At 40.0% G+C, this 25,474-nt stretch overlaps 1 protein-coding gene across 3 annotated transcripts in view; it reads right to left on the bottom strand.

Moving 5' to 3' along the window:
- ADAMTS17 (ADAM metallopeptidase with thrombospondin type 1 motif 17) overlaps positions 1 to 25,474 on the bottom strand; it is a 144,214-nt gene that overhangs the window by 59,541 nt on the left and 59,199 nt on the right. For all 3 annotated transcript variants that reach the window (XM_015873158.3, XM_015873159.3, XM_032446811.2), the window contains 5 exons: positions 18,396 to 18,536; positions 17,537 to 17,687; positions 5,244 to 5,345; positions 3,462 to 3,607; positions 344 to 510 (listed from right to left, as the gene is read on the bottom strand). In XM_015873158.3, coding sequence (XP_015728644.3) covers positions 344 to 510; positions 3,462 to 3,607; positions 5,244 to 5,345; positions 17,537 to 17,687; positions 18,396 to 18,536 — 707 coding nt within the window. The remainder of the gene's footprint in view (positions 1 to 343; positions 511 to 3,461; positions 3,608 to 5,243; positions 5,346 to 17,536; positions 17,688 to 18,395; positions 18,537 to 25,474) is intronic.

The following is a 25,474-nucleotide window of genomic DNA, read 5'->3' as shown; positions in this document are numbered from 1 at the left end:
GCAGGTGTGTTTACGAGCAGCACAAACAAGCGTCTGAGGCAATGGCAAGTAAGCAATGAAACGCAGTCTCTACTGAATATTCATTTGCCTGCTCATATTGGGAATCTAGTTTAGGAACCTTCTCTGCCATGGTGTATAAAGGACGGACAGCTACTGTTAAGCAAAGTAGAGAAACAGCATGGCAGCAAGAAGTAATTGTAATTGACCTTTGAGATGTAGCTAAGGAGAACATTCCACAGCTTTCTTACAGAAAACAGGGGGTATTGCAGATGAAATCAAGATGGGTTAATAAGCTACAGTGGAAGGACAGCAAGAAAATACAGAGGAATCTGAAAAAACTTACCTTCGACAACAACAGCTGTGAGGAGGCTTTTTTTTTTATTGGTGTATCTGTCATGGGCCTGGCACTGCTGGTCTCTGAAGCTTGGCACACCTTTGGAGCAGGGCAGGTTCTCACACACGGTGTGTTCCACACTGGCCCCACGGCAGTTCTTCCCACCTGGCCCCGGGCTATTGCAGAAAAGAAAAACAAAGATCAACAAGGAATAACAAAACTTCATGCAAACATATATTTATTTAAGTTTTCCAATCCAAGCCAACTACTGAAATAGCAGGAAGGATCCTTCCCTGCAGACATTTCTTCCTGGAGTGCAAATCTTGCTCTCAGTGGCTCTGACAGAAATATTCAAATTCCATGGTGGATACATAATTGGCTTATCAGAAGAGATGATCTGGAGTGCTTCAGAAACACGTTCTTTTGTAGTGCCCACAGAGAAATCAATAAGTAGGTGGCTGACTGCACATTGCACACTTCTGATAGGTGGTAATTTAACCACTAAGTGGCCTTAAGAGACACAGAGCATTCAACTTTTTGTATTCTGGTCATGAACCTCAAACACTTTTAACAAGAGACACAGCAAATGTCTCCTTAGCACATCCTCTAAAGTTCTTTTTTCAGCAACAAGAAAACAAAATATTACAGAAAAAGCTAAAACTGTAGTGTGAGTAGTGTTTTCAGAAAGAAATCTGTGCAGTGGACAGTCTCCATCCTTGAAAATCACGCCATTTTACACGATTCTTTTTAAGCATGCAGGAAAGGTGACTAATCCAGTATCAGGATTATGCATCTGCAAAATCTTTTTCTTTTTTTTTTTTTTTTTAAATTAAATATATTTATGATTCCCCAGAGAAGGAAAACTAGAACTCTTGACCAGTACCCATATTTTGCTTCTTTGCAAACAAAGCAAAAATAAACCAATCAACCAAAAGAAAAAGAAGAAAGAACTCAACAAGCAAAAGCCACTCTAAGCAATCACAATTTCTGTAGCTACTTGCTGATACTCTCCTGAATTTGTCACATATCTCTATTTCAGCTGTGATCAGCATAGATGGATAAAGTCATGTCCTTAAGTTTTTTAAACAGATGCTATGAAAAGCAAATCCAGCCAAATTCCAGTTGTTAGCAGCACAGAGATTCATTCCAAAGGCTTCTTCTCCCTTCCCTCCCAGAAGAGCAATGAACATCAGGTTATATCACACTGCTAATTAGAAACCAGGGCTCTGACCAAATAGCATTTACTCGCGTCATTAGTCCCAGTAAGAGCTGCCCAGTTCATTTACACACTGGCAGTACAGCACCAAGTCCTCATGGTATGGGCTACAGCAGCAGCTGGGACTATCAACAAACAGTATAATTCAAGGCCATCCTGACACATGCCTGAAACACTGACTCTATGAGATTTCCTGCTAGAAAACTTCACAGACATCGTCCTCCATTCCACCACGTTTCTGCCAAGAGAATCTACCCACTAATGAACTGAAGAGATCATTTATAAAGCCCTGAGTCTTCTACATGACAAGAGAGGATGGGAAAAGGGATGGGGATCTCATTATCCTGTTCTGTGTTTTTTTTCTTCAGTCCCACTGTACAAAAATAGTCCAAAGCCTGGACAAGAACACAAGGCAGTATAGCTCAAAAGTTTGCATGTGCAAACTGGCTAATGACACACTGCTTTACAATCATTTGGAGGCAATGCATGCAAGTACTGACAGAAATTACAGAGAGGAAAAACCAAATCAAACAGTGAAGCAACTGGTTTAAAAATACTGATAGTCCCACAGGCTCAGAAGTCAGCTGGCAGGAGTACAGATTCCAGCAAAGAAAAAAATTTGAAGACCAAATACATATAAAATAAAAGATAAATCCCTTAGCCAATACTTTTGGACAGTGAATAAACCAGCTGCAGAAGAAGTGGGCTGACGCCAGGAATATGAAGCAAAAGAAGATCACGTGTGTATCCCCAGCCAAGAATGTATATGAGCAAGAGAATTTTAAAATCAATGTGCAATCTTGGAGGGAGCATTTCCTGTAATTTAAGGAACGATGATGAATGGATTTAGGTTTGGTCAGTGCTGTGGTTAAAGAGACATTTTGTAGCTGACAGCAAAGAAACCAGCTCAGTCCCTTGTTCAGGAAAACAAGCTGGTAAAATCAAGCATGGACACCACAGACACGCAGTTGCAGTTCTGCTTTACTAAAGGAGAGAAATAAACAGAAATATCCCCTTTAAGGTGAATGTATCCCAGCAGAAGCCAATGGATGTCTACCATCTACATCTGGGCACGTCTTCAAAGTGACTGTTGCTACCCAGAATTTCAGCCTCTATGTAAAAAGTAAAGTTTCCTGTGCTTTTTCAGTGAAGAAAACCTTAAAGTATAAATAAATCTGGAGAAGGTCGATCTTATTCATCTCAGAATTGATAATGCACAAAGGTGTTAAACAGCCAAAGTGGTAACCTGTTCAGGCCTCTCATAAAGGACTAAGGATTTGTTTCAATTAACTTGAGAGATGAAGGACTGCATGAGAGATTATACCATCTTCATTTCTTCTTGAAAAAATCTGAAAAAGTCAATTCCAAGCAGGAACAAATCAGTACCCACCGTACTATGTGTGCAGAATACTCTCCTTTTCATGTGCAGTACATCCTGATGTACAGAATACACAGGTACTTGATCAACACTGCTACATGACACTGACCACTGTCAGCCACTCTTGCTTTACAGAGGCAGAGGCAAAGCCAGCACTGCCTGCAAAACTGATCTATTGACATATTGGCTCAGTTTGCACTGCAGATCCAGATTACCCTGTCTCATTCACTGCAGTGCTGAAGAGAAAACACAGCATTACTTCTCTGCCAAACTACAGGTCTTGAATTCAGTTGTATCTACATCTGAATCATTGCGTTGGGCCACTTCCAATGGTAACCCCTCAAGCAATTTCCACACAACACGCTTCACTCCAAGTAGTCGCTCCTGGAATCTAATTCAGTCCTTGCTGCTGGTGAACACCACGTTTGTTGTGTCCCCCCCACAGCTTTGCTGCTCGTTTCAATACTGTACTTTTGCAGCAAGTTTCCTAGGTGCTGCATGCAAAAAGGAATCAGTACGATGTGAGGACTTACGGGGGATTGTCGCATTTCCTCTGTCTGAATCGCACTCCTGTGCCACATGTCCGGCTGCACATGCTCCACTGACTCCACACGCTCCAGTCTCCATCAACATGTTCAGGGATGGGAGTTTTACTGACACACTCCCCAGCTCGGCACCACTGAAATGCAATTGTGTTAGCAGAGCCTGGAAAGGAACCCTGGATCTTGCAAACAATCCTGTACTGGTGGACTTTTAAAGGATGTCTCAGAGGTTACATGCCCATGTTTACATTTCTGGAGATTCCAGGCTTCTGTGTGATGGATGAAGAAAAATATAGATGTTTAAGTGTCACCCTCCATCAATCCCTACAGGAATTTCTGTCATTAAAAGAACATAATCGCAGAAATCAGCCCCTTGCTTCATAATGAACATAATTATCTAAATGCAAAGACTTCAAACAATGTTCTTCACAGAAACCAAATCCAAGAAATTATATCCCAAAGCAATGTCTTCATCAGCAGTATTCCCTGTATGTACAAAATCATTGAGTATTTTGACCCTAACTTGGCTAAAGCCCCAAACATCCTTCGATTCTAATAAGCTACGCTGGCTCCTAGCCAAGTAGCAAACTTGGCCCATTCTCTTGCTCTGTCCAGGATATGATACAGTAAGCACTGCAAAGCAGTATTATGAAAGAATTGCTGAGACTCCTGTAGTTAGAAAAACATATATTTAAAAACTTCTTGTCTCAATTTCCTTGTTAAGCTTTCCAGAACACAGCCTTTCTTGTCATTGTTTATCTTCCATTTGGAAGCAAAGGCTTCTAATCTTTCTTTTTAGCAACAATCTTTTAAAGTTTACTCTTTCTTACCTCTCTATCCGCACAGTATACAATAAATACTAGAATCCAAAACTAGTAAGTAAAGGGGTTGGCAGTTACCAAAGCTGTCAAGTTCCTTTGTAGCTTAATGACTTATCAGCCACAGTGGGAGAATGAACCACACACCACCCAGCACATCTCATCTTAGAGGTTAAACATGTTCACTTAAGTGTACTTTTGTTAGCACAGCTGGGAGGTAGCAGCTCAGTTTCAAAAACTCCCGCTCTTACAGCACTGAAGTGAGCTACTGGAGCAGTGAATTTCACTGGAGGGAGATCTAATAACCTATGAGTTTATTTTGTGTTTCTTGTGACTGTTTTATCCATTGACCTGGACTCTGGAAAGTCCATACACACCTTACTCATCTAAGTAGATGCATACAGTAAAGCAAATATTACTGAAAAAATAACATCACTGAATTTGATCTCAACATGTTTTGAGCTACTTTTAGTAAATAAAAAGTTTTTAAATAGTCTCTTGTTCTTTAACCATCTGCCTCCACTCCCAAAATGCCAGTCTAAATGCTCCCCATACTTCCTATCTCAAGTACATCCAAGAACACTGCCTTACCTTAGCCTGCACTGAAAAAACATTTCGTTCTTTAAGCACCACCTGCAGCAATGAACAAACTTGTGAAGAGTGGGTGACTACCTAACATGACTCACAGGGTACTGTGCACTTAGCAGAGTGAGGCATGGGGTTTTCCTACGGTGTTTGTCTAGCACCTGGACCACAAGCTGTGGTCTCCAGAGGCTACAGGAATTGAAATAATAAAATCAGAAAGATCTACCCCAATCCAGCTGTTAATTGAGCAATTTTTTGTTACAGATTTGGTGTAAAATATGGATGCGTGATAAATACTGAATCTTGAAGACATTATTTCACTGACAATGCTGGAAAAAACAAACTCATCGCTGCTGAGCATTTTGATTACCTTGTCTGCGCCACACTCAGTGCCATCCAGAGGGGGATCCAACTTTGTTTTACAGGATGTATCTCCTTCCACCAAGCACCAGAGCCCAGCACACATCAAATGCTGTAATTGTAAAGCAATGAGGTGCAATTATTACTTCTGGATGTCAGCTATCATTATGAGATACACTGCAAAACTCAGGCAGTCTCTCTCACGTGAATCCAGAGGCATCTAGTTGGTTTGGGAGCCATTATTTTTAAGGACTGCTTGTTGTCAACTGTTGGGGCTGGGTACATAAAAGACATTGATGGATATCATCATCAGAACAAAACCCATCCTAAACAAGAAGCCCATTATGTAAAAGGATTTATTTTTCTCTAAAATAAATCTGGTTCATTAAGTAGGAATCCTATTTGGGAGGCCAAAAGACGAGTGCTTTGGAATCACTTCAAAAATCTGGGTGTCCGAGCTGCTTAATTACTTGCATGTTTTTCCACTAAAGGTACTCACAGAACTAGGCATGGTGAAACTAAGTAACCCTGCTGATCTTGGTGGTATGGCCTTTGAGAGAGAAAGATCTGAAGAAGCAATATGAGGAATGAGTTTCACAGTGTGCCATGCAGCAGAGGAGCTTGCTGATAAGCTATAAAAATGCAGACAGGCTGGGAGAAAGAGAAGGTTTGGGAGTGAGCAGTAGCTGCTACAGTCCAATATGATAGAGAAGGTGAGAAGTCAGATGTTAGGGCAAGAGCAGCATGAGGTGCCACACATCTCACCACCAGACTATGAACATGCTTTGGGTACCATTTCTTAGCACTGCTGTTCTGCTCAACAAACATGTGCTAGACAGATATTAATGGTGACCACACTTGCGTGATCTGTCAGATCAATGATATTTTCAGAATCTGAGAAAAAGAAGCAGGAAAAAGGGCTTTTATATCGTTAAAATTTTCCACAGCATCCACTGCACTTTGCATTCCATGAAAGTAGATGAATTCAATACAGTGCTACAGATCCGAGTACCAAAAAATGAAAAAGAAGAGTTTCATTTCTTTCCACTATTGTTCACGTTTCAATGTAATGGTAAAAAGATGAGAAGCCTGATTCCAGTGCCAGCTGGTCTTGTCAAGATTTATTGCACCTCGTTAAATAGTTGAGTCAACATGCTCAGACCTTTTGGTTCTCTCACAATATGATGTTTGAGGCTGTGGGTGCATGTGTGTTTTGTGTACACACACGCTGTGTCTCCGTGAAATAGAGCTGTATGGCAGAGGGTGTGGACGAGACAAATCCCAACACCAGTAGTGATGATGCAGAACATACTGAAATGAAATAAGTTATCACAGCAGTCTCTGCACCCTGTTTTGTTTTTATATTTCTCTCTGGAAATAGGCTTTTGCACTGCTTAAACCAAAAGAACATTCACAAAAACTAGAAGCAGACAGCACAATTTAGCAACATCTGTACCAAACACAACACAGACAGTTATCATCAAGCATACAAACAACAGCAAATACACAAGGGAAACATAAATCAGCAAATTTTCCCATCGTTTTTCCTAAGTTAGTAGTGCATATGAGAAAATAGCAGATGTCATTTCGACTACATGATTGTGACTAATAAGTGTTTTACCCACAGCTCTTGAGCACCCATTAGCAGAGAGGACACCACATGGTATTGTACAGACAGGTACGCAGAGACAGAAGAACTGACAAGCCACAGATATCAGGACAAACTGAGAAGTCAATTGTTCCACACTGCAACTCCCCAGTTCTCAAAACCCCTCCTTCCCTGGTGAGCACTAAAATCAAGAAGTACGTCTATTAACTGTCAAGCCTTACAGACAGAATAGTGATCTAAGGCAATAAATCCTTTAAACTGTGAAAGCATTTTCCCAAAATGCCAAACTTACAGCTTTGAGAGGATGCTTATTTTCCTGGAGGTAAAACCACAGCAGCCCTGCATCTGTTTTAACTCACAGGGATCAAAAAGCAATGAGTTATTCTTTATATTAATACTACATACATGAATGATTGAAAAAGGATTCTAAGACAGAGACATTAAAAACATAACACAGACCTAAGAGGGCCGTATCATAGGAGGTTCTAGATACAGAAGCAGAACATGATAGATGTAGCTACAACTATAATTCAAGGCAATCTATGAGTATGGTGGACTACTGAATTCTAGAAGCTGCATGCAAAATAATGTTAAAGTCTCCTGTTTGATGTAAAAAATAGAAAAAAAGATGGGGGGGGGGGAGAGGAAAAAGAGAGGTGATAGAAACAAAGCCATAGAAATAAAGCAGGTTTTTATAAAATTTTAGTTGCCAAACAGAATTCCTCCATAGTCCACAAGAATGTGGAAGGTGATACACTCAGCTAACAGGCCCAGCTATGAGCCATGGCCTGGAGGAAGCATTGGGCACAACTAACCTCAAACAGGTGAGTCCGTATGAGCAGAACCACAGCACCCAAACCAGCCTGTAAACACAGCTGGTGCAAATATTCACTTACATGTATATGTACCTATGTCTATATCTGTACATAGACATGTATATACATGAACACATTCACATGCACACAATAAAGAAAAAATCTCTTTTACCAATACCTGCCTTTCTGAAAATATCCATTTTTGAGGTATGGAAAACATAGGATTTTTATAGTATCTCTGTATTTGATTCTGAATACTAAATGCAAAGCATATTTCAGGAAGCAGTTATAGAAAAATCTGGTAACTGCGCTTCAGCTCTGTGTTCTAGTGCCATACCACTACAAAGCTGAAATACTCATTAGTGCAGTCCCCTGTATTTAATGCAGCTTTCAGATACCTCAGCAAAGATTAAACCATCAGCCTTCTATTGTATATTCCCAAGATGTTTTATCATGTTAATAGCTCATTTCAAAAGAGATCAGACATTCTCCTCAGCTGCAATATAAACCCAAACAAAAATCCTCGTTAAACAGTCCTCTACTTTAACCAGTTACAATGACTGATTTTTAAAAATAATTAAATAGCCAGCTTTGCGGGGAAACATCAAAGCAAAAAATGGCACAACTTAAAACAAAGCCACTTGTATATCAGTGTCAGTTCAGAGCTTATACTGACATAGAAGAAGCCATCAAAAGATCTCTACTTCTGCTAATTGTGTCAGCAACCAGGTTTAAGAAAGATCCCTGCCTGCGACGTCCTCCTTACAGCATCCACCAATTGCCTGTGAGGATTTTCCAATGATAGTTATTTTTCTCTGGAAAAATATGGATGAAACTGGCTGTGCAGAAAGGTCATCCTTGGATCAGCCCCCAGCCTGATGTATTTCCAGGAGGGGAAAAAAAATAAGTGAGATTGTTGTTGAAATGTAATATTTCAATAAAAATGCAGATTTCCTTCTTTTTTTTTAAATTGAAATACTGAAACTTTAAGGAATTTATACAAACAGAAAAGAAACAAGTGAACCAAAATCAAAGGGACAAATTTTAGACTCTCAGAAACTCCTGCAAGATAGGAAAACGTGCCTGCATAGCTGTTAGATGTCAGTCCTGAGAGAGGTCACCGCCTGGAAGCTCCCAAACTGGGAGGGATCTGCTTGGCACATGAACGATGCTTCCGACTGCAGCTGTTATAATGGCACCTATTTGAGAAAGGGGCCTTACTGTGCCAGGTGTTTTCTCTTCCTCAGAGAATTTGCAGTCTAAACAAGCTCCTGGAATTATGGAGACAAAAGAAGCTTTTCCTCTTTGTTTTAGGTGACAAGTCAGGAACAGGAAGGGATTAAATGTCTTACTGAAAGTCTGCTCAGACACCAGCAAAAGCTCAGCTCAAAGTTCAGCAGTCCTCTGCTCAGTGTCACAGCTACAGACTCGCTCTGCCTGCTGGCTAAACTTCAGAGTAAAATGAGAAACAACGCCTGGGACACCCCCAGGAACATGTCTGGCTGTGTGCCTTCCCACCTTTCACAGTTCCTCATACTTTTGCACAACACATACTGTCTCTGAAGATGGTATTTACCTTGCATGCAGCCCCCATCCCAGACACATGCCAGCACAGACTCAGTGTGTGAAGCACTGCGACCACTCACATGTGGCTGTAGGGAAGCAATCTATTTTAAGGTTCTTTAAATCAGTGCTGCAGCTGGAAATGAGGAGAAGCCAGCATTAATTCAGCCAGCTCTTTGCCCACAGGCAATCAGTCTAGAGTCTGTTAGTTTCTGGGTTAGCTGTTGCATCATCAGTTACTAAAAGCTGTGTGATTCTGTCCAATGACCTCATATGATCTCAGTGAGAAGAGAACGCTCACAAACCTCCTCAGTCTCAAGCCTCAGATTATTCCCTACAAAGGGAAGCTTCCAAATCTCCAAAACAAAAAGAGAATCTAGCGAATAAAGAGAGCCTACCCACCAGCTAACAGCTCTACAGAAGCTAGTTCCTTCCCTACACATTCACTTCCCAATCTTGGATTCATCCAAAACCAACAAACTACAACACAACCACCACTACAAAAAGCCTCACAGTTAATTCTTCTGAAAAAGAATTTGTTCCTGCTGCCCATTGGAAAGATGGGCAGCTTCTTATTTCCAGGGGCAGAATTAACCACCGTGAAATCAATTTTGCTGTCAAAACGAGAGGATTATGAAGAAGGACTTACCAAGAACAAATATCCTTAAGGAAGAGAAGCAAGAGACCACTTAACACAAGGGCACGTTTATAAATAGACTGGCTTTCAATGAAGTATCAGATCTCTTTAATTTTGCCAAGGTTTTGGCTTGGCAAGTAGCTAACAGTGAGATAAAACATGCTGATAAACAGAATCCTAATTAACACCTATTAAGAACAAGAAACACAATTTACACACACTGTTCTGTTCAAAGACCTGTGTATGGGTTCTTGAAGCCACACAGCATGCTTCTGAGGGGGCCTTCTTTATACAACACAGTATGACAAACAACGCCCTCCTTTTCTATGTCAGTGCCATTACTTCTGTGTGTATAAATAACTGAGTCTACCATGGATCGCAAAGGAGGTGAGCACTGTTGTTTGCCACCAGTGTTAGTGCAGTTTCTTCCTGTTGAAAACTAGATGAAAGGTTCTGAAAATCATAATGGTATAAAATTGGAAAGCACTTCTGAAGAGGAGCCATTTGCTGCCCCAGATAAGATAATTGCAATGTTTGGGTGTATGTATCAGTGGGCAGCTGCTGACCTTTCTGTAAAGTCGATAATCCAAGGAACAAGTGGTAGATCCAATAGTGAAAGTATTTGCATGTCTGTCCAAATGACAGATGTGATCTGAATGTCATGGAAAGGCTTGAGAAATGATCACAAGGTCTACCCTAGAATATTCAGTCAAGGGTCAATATCCACTAAGTTCTTAATATAACAAAACTGGCCAAAATCCAGCAAACTCATAATGCATAATTTTATTCAGCAACAACAAAGAATGGATCTTTCTACTGTTAGACAGAGGCCACCTCCATTCACTATTTAAAAAATGAGCCTAAGAAGAGGCACAGCTAGAGAAGCGCTTTTAGAAAGCATCTCTTTGCTTTCACTACCTGATTACGTCCTTCTTCAGAAAATACAAAAACTCGAGGGCTCATCAATGCTTTCTAGATGAGCATGGCCAATAACTTGCCTGCTTGGAGCCAACAAACAAATTCAGAATTGATTCCCCTTTATATTAGTTTTCATATCAGTGCAATACTGTTAACTCAAAGAATGGCCTCTTCATCAGTACTTATGTGACTGGAAAGTCACCAAAATGAGACAAAGTGTACAGAGTCAAAGAGTTTGTTTTAACTTCTGAGGAACTGCTCTTTGAGATTAAAGTACTCTTGAGGAAATGGCCCTTCAGAGTCAACTGCTTTCCGGCGCTACCCTTTTTCCTTGCAGAACAGTACAAAAAATTCATGATAAGCATTTCCGAGATTTGTTAATGCTCTGCATAAGAGAAAATACAACAAACCAAGGCCAGCAAACATGGTAGCAAGCTGGGTTGGTTATCTGAGCTAGATGGCTTGATATGCTTTACACCAGCTACCAAGACATGGATCCTTATGCAATACATCTGACTCCTTATACCCACACGGAGTGATGCTAAGATCTTTTCTGATCTACAATCAAAACACAACATTCCCTCTTCATATTTTTGAGAGAGAGAGAAAAAAAATCTATTAAATTCCAAAACAGTAACTACTATGACATTCCACACTAACCACTGACAGATTAGGATGGTTTGAGTTTGAAAGAAATTATTAATTGATTATATTCTTCAAATAACCTTTCTAACAGTAGATGATAGTCTAATGATTTGAAATGCGCAGATAGCTCCTGTTCTGACAATGTTAGCAGTAAGTCTCCCTAAGAGCTGCCCAAAGCACACTTACAGACAGGAAGATGAGCCCTGACCCCTCTAGAGTGGATGCAGCAGGGACTGTTTGCCAACTATGCCATCATCTGTCATAGTAAAACTCTGCTCCTAGGGTTCTACGAACAGCACTGCAGGAGAGATGGTGAGACAAAGAAACGTAAAAATTCCGTGTCGTTCATTTTGAAAGAAAAAAAACAAAACTCAAAAAACCTGAGGGAATTAAAAAGATGAAATCACAGACTGCATTTCTTGGCCACGGGGAAAGGAAAAGAGGACTAGCAAAAATAAATATGGATATGGACACACAATGTTTAGATGTGGCTGTGAAGAGTCTGGGAGTTTTCTCTTGAAGTGTTTCACAGATGGGAAGTTCCCAGAAGGCCAATGGGAGAGGTCTGAACGCCCTTCAAGCTTGTTACACACTATTTTCAGGCTGATACTCAATAGTATTTTGGCTAATTTTGTTAAGTTCAAGCTTCAGCTGCAGATGCCACATCACAAGGCTGTACTAATTCCTTCTCCCTCCCTCTGTGTCTTAATAAGAAAACGGCAGAATTTCCAAGCTCAAGTGCTTGATTCTTAATAGGCTATCGGTATTATTTTTAAGAGTTTGTTATTTTTATATTCTTAAATTTCCACATAGTATTTTTATAATTTTATTTTGGTTCCCCTCTCTCTTTTTATTTTTCTTTAAACCACTGCACCAGAATGTGTTTTGACCATGTTCCAAACTGAAACACATACAAAAATTTCTGAAGCATTCCAATAATTGTAAACTGGGCTGTGCTGCCCAGGCAGGAACTCTGCTTCTCTCTCTCTTTCTCTCTCTTAAACAAAAAGTATTTCCACTGAAAGCAAAGAGAAAAAGGTCTTTCTGCAACGTTCAGAAGCAGTGAAATAGGACACTTCAGTTTCATATGTAACAGTCAACGTGAAAATAGTCTCAATTTTGACAATCTGCACTAGGAAAACTATAAAATATATTATAGCAATTGAGTAAATTGTTGCCTTTACTTATTAAAAAAATCTCCTAAATTTATTTTTAGAATTGCTCAGCTTCTGCCCTGCAACCCTCAGTTTTTCCAGCTACATTATTATTATATCATCATTTTCCAGATCTATTATTATTGTATTTACACAGAAGTTAAAGTGTGTGCGTGTGATAGAAAATTATGTAGACAAAGTCCCTGGTTATGTAGAAAATTACAATACAACCTCTATTATTTTCAGAGGAAATCAGCTCACAATCTAAAGACCATGCTCTTGTAAATAGTCTATACATTACTAAATAATAGGGCTTACTATCATTGTCTGGATCTCACAAATGACTCTGCAAAGAAAAAACAGAGCCCCATTGATTCACATGCATGGAGTCCAAGAGTCCACTCTGGCAGTCTCTTAGTGATTAACATCAAGACCACAGAAAACCCACATTAGCTCATGTTATTATTATATTTACCATCACACCATAAAATATGAGAACTGAAGCGATATTTACAACCCACTTAATTATTACAATTGTTGCTCCTCATTGATTATTACAGTTCCTCTACCCTCACATTTTCTTTTCTGTTCCTTTTCCATTTTAGCCCAGAAGTCTATTTAGCCACGTTTGGCTTACAGTCAATTATGCCTCCTTGTTTCATGCTGCTGCTTTGTGGCTTTCAGAAACTGGGAGATGCATATATTTATTGCAAAACAACTTCAGTTCAAGTAAAACAGCAGAGCCAATACTAGATGTTTTAAATTTTCTAACATCAGTGTCACATCAAGATCCACATTCCCAGCTACATCTGAGTTGAGTGCCCCTTTTTCAGCACAAAATCCCTCTGAAGCAATGTCAGTCTCTTCCCACATGCCATTTTAACCTAAGCACAGTTTTGACTCAAAACAATGCTGAAAGATAATGGTTATGTAAAAACCCGCAAAAATGTGTTAATAATAAATAAGCCAAAAGTCACATAAAACAAAAAGCTAAACACTGGATACAAGAGATAGAAGTCACATTTTTTCCATAAACATAATTTCAGTGCAAAAGCCCTTATTAGTAGGCTTGCCAGTCTGAAAAATAAACTCAGCGTTCAGATTATACGCACAGGATATTCTCACATGAAATCATGAACAGTTCATTTTTATGCATTTCTGTGGAGAAACACCACTTCTGCTTTGAGACAGACTCGGGCATGAAGCATTTCTGCTTTTTCTCTCACTGACTGAACTGCTAAACTAAAGGACAGCAAAGTGTTAAAGTCTACTCTCTGCAGAGGTCTTCATAGCTCGAGTGGGACAGAAGCCTTTTACTTCCTCCTGCGTAGGGGTCAAATGAATTCACAATACTTGATTCATCGCACAGATCTGTAGAACAGAGGCCAGGCAGGTTGAATTTCCAGTAATTTGCACTACCTTGAATATTGGCCCCAAACTCTCATCAGCATTCAGCAACCAGAGCCCAAAAAGGTCTCTGTGTTTGGGGTACACTGACAATGCACTGTGCAGTGTCAAAAGTGCATTTTCCGATTTTGCTCAGAACTTGACAATAGTGGAATCATTTATCTCATTTCTGCTAGCAGTAACTTCTCTCCCTCAAAACAAAAAGGACTGCGCAAACTCTTAGGTGGACCAGAAACTCTGGTAGCACTGCAAGAGGGCATGTAATCTTGTTACCTATTAAACATACAATACCACAATAGAAATGGTATCTTTTAATTAACAGGAATGATTGTTCCCTGCCTGACAACCCTCCAGCCTAAAAACCTGATTCCACAGCTCCTTGAACAGTCAACATGCACAAGGACATCCTACGCAGCAGACATGTTACAGAAGCTGATCCTGAATTACACATCTAAGAAGCCGTAGCTTACAGCAGCATAAAACTGTAGAGTTGATTTTTATGTTCTGACTGTTAATTATTGTTTTTAATTATTTTTTAAATTCTACTATATTAAAATGTAGAGTCAGTGTCCAAATTAAAAACGAATGCCAAAAGGTTTAATGGTATAATATATGTACAAGTGAGCCTACCTCATAGTTTTTCATTGCTGTTTTGCAAATTTGGAATAGAACAGCCAAAAATTACCTTTTTCTGGTTTGGCAGACTGTTACAATTCTGAAGGCCACAACTTTGTATTATCATAGAATGGCTTGGGAAGGGACCTCAAGGATCATCAAGTTCCAGCCCCACTGCCACAGGCAGGGCCACCAACCTGGACCTGGTACTAGACCAGATTGCCAAGGGCCCCATCCAACCTGGGCTTGAACACCTCCAGGGATGGAGGAATTATGGCACATGAGATACCATCAAGAACAAATATGGAGGAGGAATTGTGGAGATTCAATCTGAAATACCAATATAATGTTGAATATTCATGGTTTAACTATCAAGTTGGAGCAGTGTCTGAGGTCCAGACACTGCCAAGCATTTAGGCACCTGACTCTCTGTGAAAGCAGAGGATATTACATCCTTTTAAAAATCTGTTTCTTGATGCCATAAAGGGACGGAACTTACTGCACAGTAAGTTTCTGCAGTTTCTCAAAAATGGTAAAATTTTGAATTTATCTCTGAAATTTGCTCTACAATCACTGTATGACATCTTTGCATGTAGGTCTCCAGTTTGACGGATGTAATTATGTGGCTCAGCTATCCCCAATGAAATGCTATAATGCAGCTCTTTTATTAAATAAGAAAAGTAGACAGTAGACACATGCAATCATAAAAAGACTGAACAGGCTAATTTCCTGAAGTTTATTTCCTTTTTGTAACAAATATTTACTGTCAAATGTTTATTACTTCTACATTTAGATTTTTTTAAAATCCTTTATTGAATTAAAAATACCACATTACCATTGGCTAAAAGAGGAGACAGCTACATTTGCCAATAATTTCTACAGCTAATGCCAATGACTAGTGCCAATTTTTTTTCTTGGTTCATATTTTTGTAGACAGCTTTGAGACTTACAATACAGGCATTCTGCAGATGAAGCATGAGAAACACAAAGGTGAAAAGAAAAAAGCCTTTTAAGGTCTAGAAATTTAAGATGATAATTTCCTCAAAAGAACTAATTTCATTGCCTTTAAACTCCACTTCATAGCATAACAGGATGAAGTTATTTATGTAAATTTATAGCATGTGCCATAATTGATCCAAGCTTTACAGCATGAATGTTAACTGTAATGAACATCTGATAGAGAAAAATAAATACTCCTAAGTGTTTGTAAGCTCTTTTGAATTAGCAGAAGTTTTACAAGGCTTTTCTTTAGAAACTACTAAGGGTTTAGCAAACATCTTTTTCTGAGGTGAGATTCTAAGGCACTGATGGAAGGAAAGAACACAGCTTTTAATGTGTTCTAAAGAAGTCAAGTAACATGACAGGTTAAAAATCATGGGAGGCACAATTACCTGCTGTCTGTATCTTGCAGAGAAGAACAGTACCTGTTGGTTTGTCATCCTGGCAAGAAACTTGTTCCTGAAACAATTCCAGACTGTAATAGCGGGCATGCATGAGCAATGCTGACCACCTACCAGTAGGCTGACATTCTTTGTAGGTATTGGCCAATCCAGAAACAGGATGTGTTTGGTTTTTTTTCAGTCACAACAAGGAAAATAGCAAATATCTGTTCCAACACTATTCAAGCTTTGTGACACCCACACAAGTGGAAAAACTATCCTGGGTAACTCTGGGATTTTCTTTACAGACCTAAATTCTAACATTTTCCTTCTAGTATGGTAGTCCCAGTGGTCTGCATTTTCCTTATGGATCTGGAAAATCGAATCTCTCCAGATTCTTTTCTTATTGTTCTAAATTAGCTTGCTTCCAAATCCAAAACAAATAAAACAACAAATTTGAAACTAAGACCACATTCCCAGGATTTGCACATTTTCAACCGTTTTAGTCATTTGGCACTTAGAAACCTTAGTTATCACTGATTATTATTTTCACTGTTAGAAATGATTTCAGATTTTGGGATTGTTTAGAATGGTACTAAAGGACAATTTACAAGTGGCTAGTTATGACAGCAAGAAACCTGACTCTATGCCTGTCTAGGATGGACTGCTCCCAGCTGACACTGGTTACATGATACAGGGCTTCATGACTTCCTTCTGGATGTTTCTAAGGACATGATGGAATTAAGCCTTTCTCCCTATTTGAAGTGAGATGCAGACAAGCTCTGTCGAGAATACAAGACATCTAATTACATATAAGACTTTAAAAAGAGCTTAGATATCTAAATAGAGAAATTTATACTAAAGAAGAAGGACAGAAAAATCAGTTAGAAAAGTCAGGCTGCCTCATCTCAAATATGACTTGCTTCTAGAAACACCGAAAATCACTGTTTCTATTATGCTGCCCAGCCATATGATACTAGCCATGTCATATCCAAAGTCTGATTAAACATTATTTTGCTTAGAAAACACATAGGAAGGGGCCTAATTCTACACAGACATTTAATGGACACCATAAACAAAGCAGTCATTATTATTTCATTTGTAAGGAATCAGAGTCAGCTTATAAGGACATTGCAACAGTGTACAGGTGAGGTCTACTGAAAGATCCACGCAGACATCTAGTAGGCAAGCTTTCCTGTGAGAAGATACTTTCATCTCAGCTGAATGACTAGGAAAACAATCTCTGCTGAGCTCTTCAGAGAAACAGCATTGAAAGGGAACAGTGCCTAAACTAAGAATGAGTAAAAACAAAAGTTCTTCTGCGTCTGCTGTGGGACATTAACAAGACAGATATGAAGAAAAGGACTGCAGAATTATGTATGTGCTGTTGACGTGAAAACCAATGGAAGTTTGTCTACTGATTTTGCAGCAAGTAGTGCTAAACAATCTGAAAATCACACTACAATTCCGAGGAAGATACAAACCCCTTCACTTCTTCAACATTTAACAGCTATATTTCTAGATCCCACCTCATTTCCAGATATGTTGCATGAGCTCTTACCTCCATATTTTTACAGAAGGTAGCATTGGTCCCAAAGAGGATCTGGCACTGTTCATCGGCACTGTAGTGCATTCCCGGCAACTTGTGAGGGAGCCGCACTGCATATTGGCTTCGGGGGTCTGTTACTAGCAAACAGGTGCTGACCTTGGACCTGTGGAGTGAGATAATTAAACATGCCTTTAAGGGAAAGCACCTTTGAACTGCAATGTTTGATCTCTGCTGTAGAGCAGCTCTTGTCCTGTCTTTAACAGGGAATCTGATGAGCTCGTGTGAGATAGTGATGTCTTTCCCAGTATTATTCTGGAAACTGAATCATTAAGCTTATGGATAGAAAGGTTCTTGAGAACTCATCCTCCATGTCAGGCCCTGAAGCAGAATACACTGTATTCACATCATTCTGTGTAAATATTTGTCTGAAATCTGATGCAGAATCAATTCTGCCCTTAGGTTATCTATCCCAGTAGCTTTACAAGCCTTACACAGATTGCTAGAAAGACTTCTGTTAAGTCTCACCTGAATCCCTCTAGCTGAATTTTAAGCCTTTGGTTTCTTATCTATCGCAAACATAAAGGAAAGATTTTTATCCTTGTCTTCAAAACAATTTTTTACAAACCAGAATATCTTTGTGGCATCTTCCTTCTGTCAGGGACCACATTGAGTTCAGACACAACTTCTTTTACAACTGTATGCTTTAATGTAAAAACAGATATCTCATTTTCTCCCATTATTTTCCTGTCACTAACACCTCTAATCCTAATTTTCCATGCTGAACCCATTCCTAGCAATAATGGCATTAGCTGCTTTCAGAGTTAAACTGTTCGTGTAAGACCACAATGAAAGAGTACAGTGCAATCCTTACTTTAGGAAGTTTTCAAGGTCATCGCGACTGCATGAAGACCAAGAGAGGTCACTGGGGTTCCTGCCCTTGACCCATTCTCCAGACATAATATGAGACCTCCCTGCACAGGGAGGATGATCGTCATCATGGCTCATTCCCATGCTGTTTAATTAAAACAAAACAAGAAAAACGTCTATAAAGTTATCATGTAGGACATTTCCAAATAATACAGAAATATTCACCTAATGGTGGAGCACGTTTCATGAATAAACTACAGAATTGTTTATACTTTTAATAATTGTATATGTATATATTTACATAAAATTAAACTATACATAGCAGGTTCCTTCAATTTATCCTTAACTTCATCCAGGTTTTAGTATTTGTTTGCTGGCAGTTTTTAAAAGTGCTTTGCATAGATTTTCCTGCCAGAAATTATAACTACCTTTTGGTTCATGAAGAGTGAACCTGGATGTAACAGATCTGAAGGATATCTGCTAGAACACCAAAGATGTTCAAAGATGACCAAACTCTGAAGTGTTGAGTTTCTGTTCAGATCACATGATCTCCACTAGCCTCTCTGGCCCAAATTATTCTGTGACTCTGTAACAGCTCTAACAGCAAAGCTCAGGTAGGAGCCTTAATCAGAATCAAGGTCCCATTTTTGCAAGCATTGTCCAAACAAGCACAAAGTCTGCCCCATACCAGAGAAGAGAATGTAACCTACTCAGCAAAACAAGCCATCAAAACAAACAATACAAATGGTGTAGTATAAATATACTGGGAGGAACTCAAATACATTCAGTGAGAATTTGGTAAGTGTTCTAAAATAGATAAGTCTTACTTTAAAAGTTCTCTCCACCCTACCACCCCACGGGATGTCTACCATTGGCTGCTACTGTAAATCACTGTTCAGAGGAGCCTCACTCTACTGTCCTTCTAGGAAGGTGAATCTCCTCTGGATCAGGTGAGCCTTCAGCAACAGCTCCAACGGCAGCAGAGAAGGGATAAATGATGTCTGCAAGTTCATCTACTCCATCAGTGTCAGAAGTCCTAAATGGCAGTTTTGCACTCAGCTTATTGTATCATGCTGCCCAGACGCAAAAGAAAGCGAAGGATTTTCCATCCTACTTTGAAACGATCATTAAAATTATTTTTGAAGTTATGGAGAATAATAACATTTTGAGATGTTAACATCTTTCCCGATTCCATCGTGAAGTGGAAAATGGTTTTCAGACAAAAAGTGTCTCGTTTGGCCCAGGTCACATTTAGCAAAGTAACAGCCACCAGTGTTGGGCCAAAAACACAGATTAACAGGAACTCTGTAGGTCTCCAACCTGCTGGACTGAGCAAGCCAGAAGCAGTCCCTTAAAAAATGGTATTGGACGCTTCAATATATGTTATTTCACAAAGGCTCCTGTTTGCTTTCTGACTACACTCTTGGCTTTGCTTCTTTCCATTTTTGGGACTCAACTGTTCAAGGTCTAAACACAACATACATTTCTAGTTGCAATGAACCAAAACCAGCTTCAGCAGCTTGATAATTATGGCTTAGATTAAACCACCACTTATGCTATTTTTAGCTTAAAGTGAAGATTATATAGCAGAGTCTATTATTCTAGGTTTATCTCCAGGGACATTATTATTTCTAGCAAAACTACATTTAACAATGTTTAGACACAGAGGTTCACAGTTATGCTTGCTTTTAAACCTTTGAACACAGCAGAAACATTAACATTGAGCACATTTTGTTTGATGCACGCAGGAATAATTTAACAGTCTATTAGTAACTCTGACTTCAAAACAGCAAAGAGTGAAATTCCTGCTCCGTTGAAGTGAATGGGAGTTTTGCCATTAACTTCAACGTAGCATGCATTTCACTCCAAATATTTTGCTCGTGTTGCTTCTATGGACAGAGAAATCTCTTCACATGCAAGGAAGAAAGTTCCAGCAGTATTCCTGCAATGCAAATAAGCCCATCTAAAGCCTGTATTAATGAACATGAGGAAGGGGAGAGCTGAAGACTATGAAGCAAGTCAGGTAAATCTGCTGGAACTCCTCCAGAGGAAAGTTTGCCTGCCTAAAGATGCCAGATTAGAAGGCTTGCAATCACATTGCAATTGTGTTAATATTTCTAATGGAAACAAAGCAGGATTCCAAGGTTTCTGTCAGCTTGCCCGCCTTGTGACTGCCACACTGTTAAGGACTGAATTTACATCCCCTAGATTTCTGCTCTGAGAGCGTTTCTGGGATGGGACTCAGCAGTGCACGCTCCCATTCTGGCAGGTCCATAAGAATGGCTCTAAGATTAGAAGGTTAAAATGGCACTACATAATCTTGGAGGCCCCCTGTGCTGTTCAATTCATTAGAATCCTTTTTACCAAGGGCAGCAAACACATGCTACATAATGTCCTTCACATTGCAAAGCCAGCACAGACATTAGAAATGAATAGGACTTAATGTCACTTTGTGCTCTTACTACCACAATCATTAATTCCATTCTATGCAGTTAAAGTTTGGCCTTTGGTTCACCAAAGGTTCTCTGAAGCTGGTGCTCAATTCCAGGACACTACTCTCTGTCAGAGCCTGCACAGCAATTAGAGTTGGGTCAGCGTGTCAGAATTACACTCTGTGTCTGAGCTGGCCAACTTCTTGTGTAACTCTTTTTAGCTAAATGCAATTAAGACGTTTGTTTTCCCACAGCAATACTAAATAAATGGACTGGCTTTGTTTATTTTGGTCATTAGCAAAGTTTCTCCTCTAGACAGTAAATGTAACTATACTGTTCTGTTTACCCTTGGTACTTTTTCCAATGCTTCCTGTTATTTCTTAAAAGCCTGAGCCAAAGCCCACCAAACCCTGTGGAATGCTTTCTATTGCCTTCAGTGCACAGTGCATTGCACCTCCGAGTTCTTAGGCCATGTATAGAAATCTTCATCAGAACCACTATGACTCTCAACAGGATTCCTATTAAAAGCCCCACATCTGAGTTTAAGAACAATGCCAAAGGCTGAGGGAAAATGATTTAAAATATGCTTTAAATTTTTTAAACAGCTGCACGTTTGCGGCTGGTAACAGACCACTTGAAAAACCCCAAGGTTTACTGTCACACTCTCTCCTTCTGGTAGGGAGAGGTTATAAAGTAGGGGGAAGGCATGGAAGTTTGATAGGAAACATCATCAACCGTAAAACAAATGCTTTTCTTCAAGCAGAAAGAGGCTGGCAAGGTAAATAATGAAGTATGATAAAGAGAAACCTTAAAAAAAAAAAACACACCCAGAAGTGGAAATACCATGAACTACTACAGTCCCTCTGTTTCAAATAAGCACTTCAGCTGGCTGTTAATAAGAGACTCTCCAAAGCCTCTCTGCAAAAGCCAAACCTTTCCATTGGTCTGCACTGAGCCCAGGGTGAGTCAGATGCTGATTCACTTTAGAAATGAGTGGCAATCAGGACTAGTAAAGCTACCCAAGGTGACCTTGCTGTCATTGTAGCAGTTTGTTAAACTTGTGCATGACACGCAATTGCTCTCCACACAATTAGCAGTAATGCCAAAGTCACCCTTTCTCTGAAGGACAGTGAAAGACGATGATCAGCTGTCAATACAGAAAAAAAGACAGTGGTCTGTCTCTCATGACTACTGACAGTGTAATCCAAGGGTTTCTATACCTTAAGGGCCAACTCACAAACTGCTCTCATAGCATAAGCTCAGCAAGACATCCAAAAGGAAGGGCTCCTTGGACACGCTTGCCCCGTACACCAACATGGACTCAAAGAAACAAGCAAAGGTCCTGCTACAAAAATATATCAGAGTGGCATGGGAGAAGGCAGGTTTTCACATTCTTGGCTGATCCTTGTATATTGGAAAGCATGTTTTCTCTACCAGTATTTATAACAGGAGGCCCTCAGCCCTTTTCTAAAGCATTCTATTTTTGCAAAGCAGCAGCGCTGTAAGAGCTATATGCAGTACCAGAAGCTGCGTGTTACAGCAAGGTAGGTCACTACTGACCTTCTCAAGAGACCACAGGGGGAAAAGTCATTTCCTGTGACTCACCTTGCCCTAACTCACCCAGAGGTGATCGAGCGCCAGGATCTGGGGCAAATTTCTGCATAAACCCCATAGCAGCAATTAAATGCGCAGGGAGGGCAAACAGAACAACATCCTCACTTAGTATGAAAGAGAAAGAGGAACTGTAACTTAACATGCTCTGGCATTTCAGCGTGGGCAGGATGAGAATACCAAATGGAAAGCCTGCTATTTACATGCTGTGGGCACAAATCCCACTTTTATCCATATGGAGAACAAAATTCCTCCCCTTTCCCACTCCCTATTAGGTCTCCATGAATGGTTGAGATGGAAATTTCATCTCCAAACTGCATCCAATTTCAGCTATAAAGGAAGATGCTGGAATGGAAGGTTATATAAGGTGCACGAGAACACTAAGCATGAATATTAAACACAAATCAGTGTAGATCACTAAGCAGAGAATATATGTCAACAGTTCTCAGCAGCTACTGACTTGGGCTGGATTTGAACCAACAACTTAGAAGTGGGAGACAGTATATCACATAATCAAGCTTGTGAGTCGTCCAGTCCCAAATCAAGTTCAATGTTAGGAATTTTTATTAACGTTTGAAATTGAAGCTGCGTCACTGGAAAGATGCCTACTTCTGAACTGGTTCAACATGTTTAACATTTCAATACAAAATGCTGATATCTTGCAAGTTACGAGGCTTCCAACGAGTTGAGAATAACAGGCAGAAGTGAGGCATAACGGAGGCAGAATTGAAACAGAGTTGCTCATTAGAGGTGAAATTATAATAGGAGGCGCAATGCAAAATGGGGACAGGAAGTTTAAAGTAAGATCAACCTGAGAAGGTGATGCATCTGTGAAGTAAATGAAGAGATGCAAAGACAGCCAGAGGAGTCAGAAGGGAGTCCAAGTGAGGCTTGGATGGAGGACAAACTAACAAATGCTGGGGAAACACGCTGGGGTGAGTTGTGCTGGGAAACAGGCACTGAAATAGCTTGCATAACCTTCTTACACAAACAGCGGTCACTAGGTCTGTTGGCTTAATGGAAAACAGACTTTTTCACCTTGTGCTTTTCAAACACAAACACGGTCATTTAAATATAACTCAACTATTTCAGAGGCTGTCAGGAGGTTCTCTGGTGAGCTGAGATGAAGAGGGGAAGACAACTCCACTTAAAACATTTGAAGTATTCAAAGACATTTATTACGTACGCAATGTTATCCACTTGAGGATGGGTGCTATTGTTTTACCTATCAGAAGAAACAACATTTTAAGGGAGTTATGACTAACAGACTCTTACAGTCATAAGCAAGTTTATTCACTCTCTAAGGATGAAGTAACCAGACATTTTCTATAGTTATCTAATCAAATAAACAAGAAGTCAACAGCAGTGAGTGAGAACACTTGAATGCCTATAGTGAAAAGCAGCGTGGAAAGCAGTGGTTTATTCAGCTGCATGACAGATCCAGCCCTTTATGATATGGTTTTGATTTAAAAATAATTATTTCTTCTGCCACAGAATCCGTAAGGCAGTAAGTATGAGCTTGTGAAGCAAGGGACATACAGCACACACGGGAGACTTACACAGCAGGCACAGGCCCACAGCACAGTGCTCACCCAAGCACTTCATCTGAAAGCCTGCTGCCCCAGTGGTCCTGGATACTGGTAACAGAGCTGGCCAAATCCCACTGACATCAGTGGCAGTCCTTTCAGTTGGTTTGATGGAAGTTAGACTAGAGCAATGAAGAGAAAAGTGAATCATCTTATGATCACTTCTCCAGCAATAACATCACTTGCCTACACTATTAACTACTTTTTCCAATGGACATTAGCTCAGGTTTCTCTCTTGAGATTCCTTGGTGAGGTAAAGGCTTTAACCTCGAATGGTCCAGTTTGATCATGCTGATGTAGAAAGGAACAGAGCTGAGCACAAGCAATGGACGTGTAGAAAAGGCTCATGAAATGAATCCAATCAGAGCAATACAGTCCAGCATCACACAGCAATTACTGCCCAGGGCTAAATGTACTCCTTTTCTACACTTACATCCTCTGAAGAGGATCAGGAGCTCATCACACTTACAGTAACAGTTTCACAGTCTTTTATGAGCTCATGACAGTTCACAAAGATTTCCTACCCAGCCTTTCTTTTTGGCACTATGGGCCTCATCATCATCTTACAGCATGTACATTTCTACACCCTTTGCATCCCCAGAGGGCTACCCCATCTTCACAACAGTCATTCAACCATATGATGAGCATTTCTACTTCTTTTCCTTGCCAGCAATGCACAGAGACAACAGCAGCACCACTAACAGTCACGGACTGTTATAACAGTCTGAAGACTGCTAAAGGGGTGAATGCTATACCAAAATCCACTCATCGCACCATACATCAAAGTGACTGCTGACTGGAAAAGCTAAACAATAAAGCTTCTCTCAAGCTACTTGTAATGATCACTGCTGAGCTATGAACCTAAAGCAGGAATAAAGTTATTTGAGGGTCAAAGTGTAACATCTCCATGAAAAAATGCATATATTCAGCCATTCCCTTGGCCTCCACAAGATCTGACCCACTTCCTGGATATGAGAAATGCTCTTTCTCACTCTTCAATCTGATTTCAGTAAGCAGTGGGCAGAGAAAAACTGCATGTTTCTCTTTCTCTCTCTTTTTTTTTTTTGGTAAATAAAAGCTTCTGCACCCCATCTGCAGCTCCTTGTATGCAGAGAACACCCTTGTGCATCACAGCAGTAACATGCTGAAACATAACAAGCTGCTTGCTTTCAGCACTGCCAGGAAGTGGGTGAGAACAAAACCCCAAAAAATGTGACTTGCATTTCCTCAACAGATGAAAAATAAATATAAATTGTAGGGTGTGAAAAAGACAAAACCCTGATACAGATGGGTGGGAGGCTTGTCCACGCACTACGGAACTCAGACAAGGGCTCAGTGAGAACAGCTGACAGCTTTGTCCTTCAAGATGTTACCAACCTAAGAGGAATGTGCTGCAAGTAATCACCTGAGTGCGCTCTCCTAAACCTTCTAAGAAAACAGCAAAAGCCTCCAGT

The sequence above is a fragment of the Coturnix japonica genome, chromosome 14 (assembly GCF_054131305.1).
Source record: "Coturnix japonica strain WE chromosome 14, WE-NBRP24, whole genome shotgun sequence".
Taxonomy (NCBI): Eukaryota; Metazoa; Chordata; class Aves; order Galliformes; family Phasianidae; genus Coturnix; species Coturnix japonica.
The sequence above is the reverse complement of the archived record's forward strand: the minus strand, read 5'-3'. Positions and strand labels throughout refer to the sequence as shown.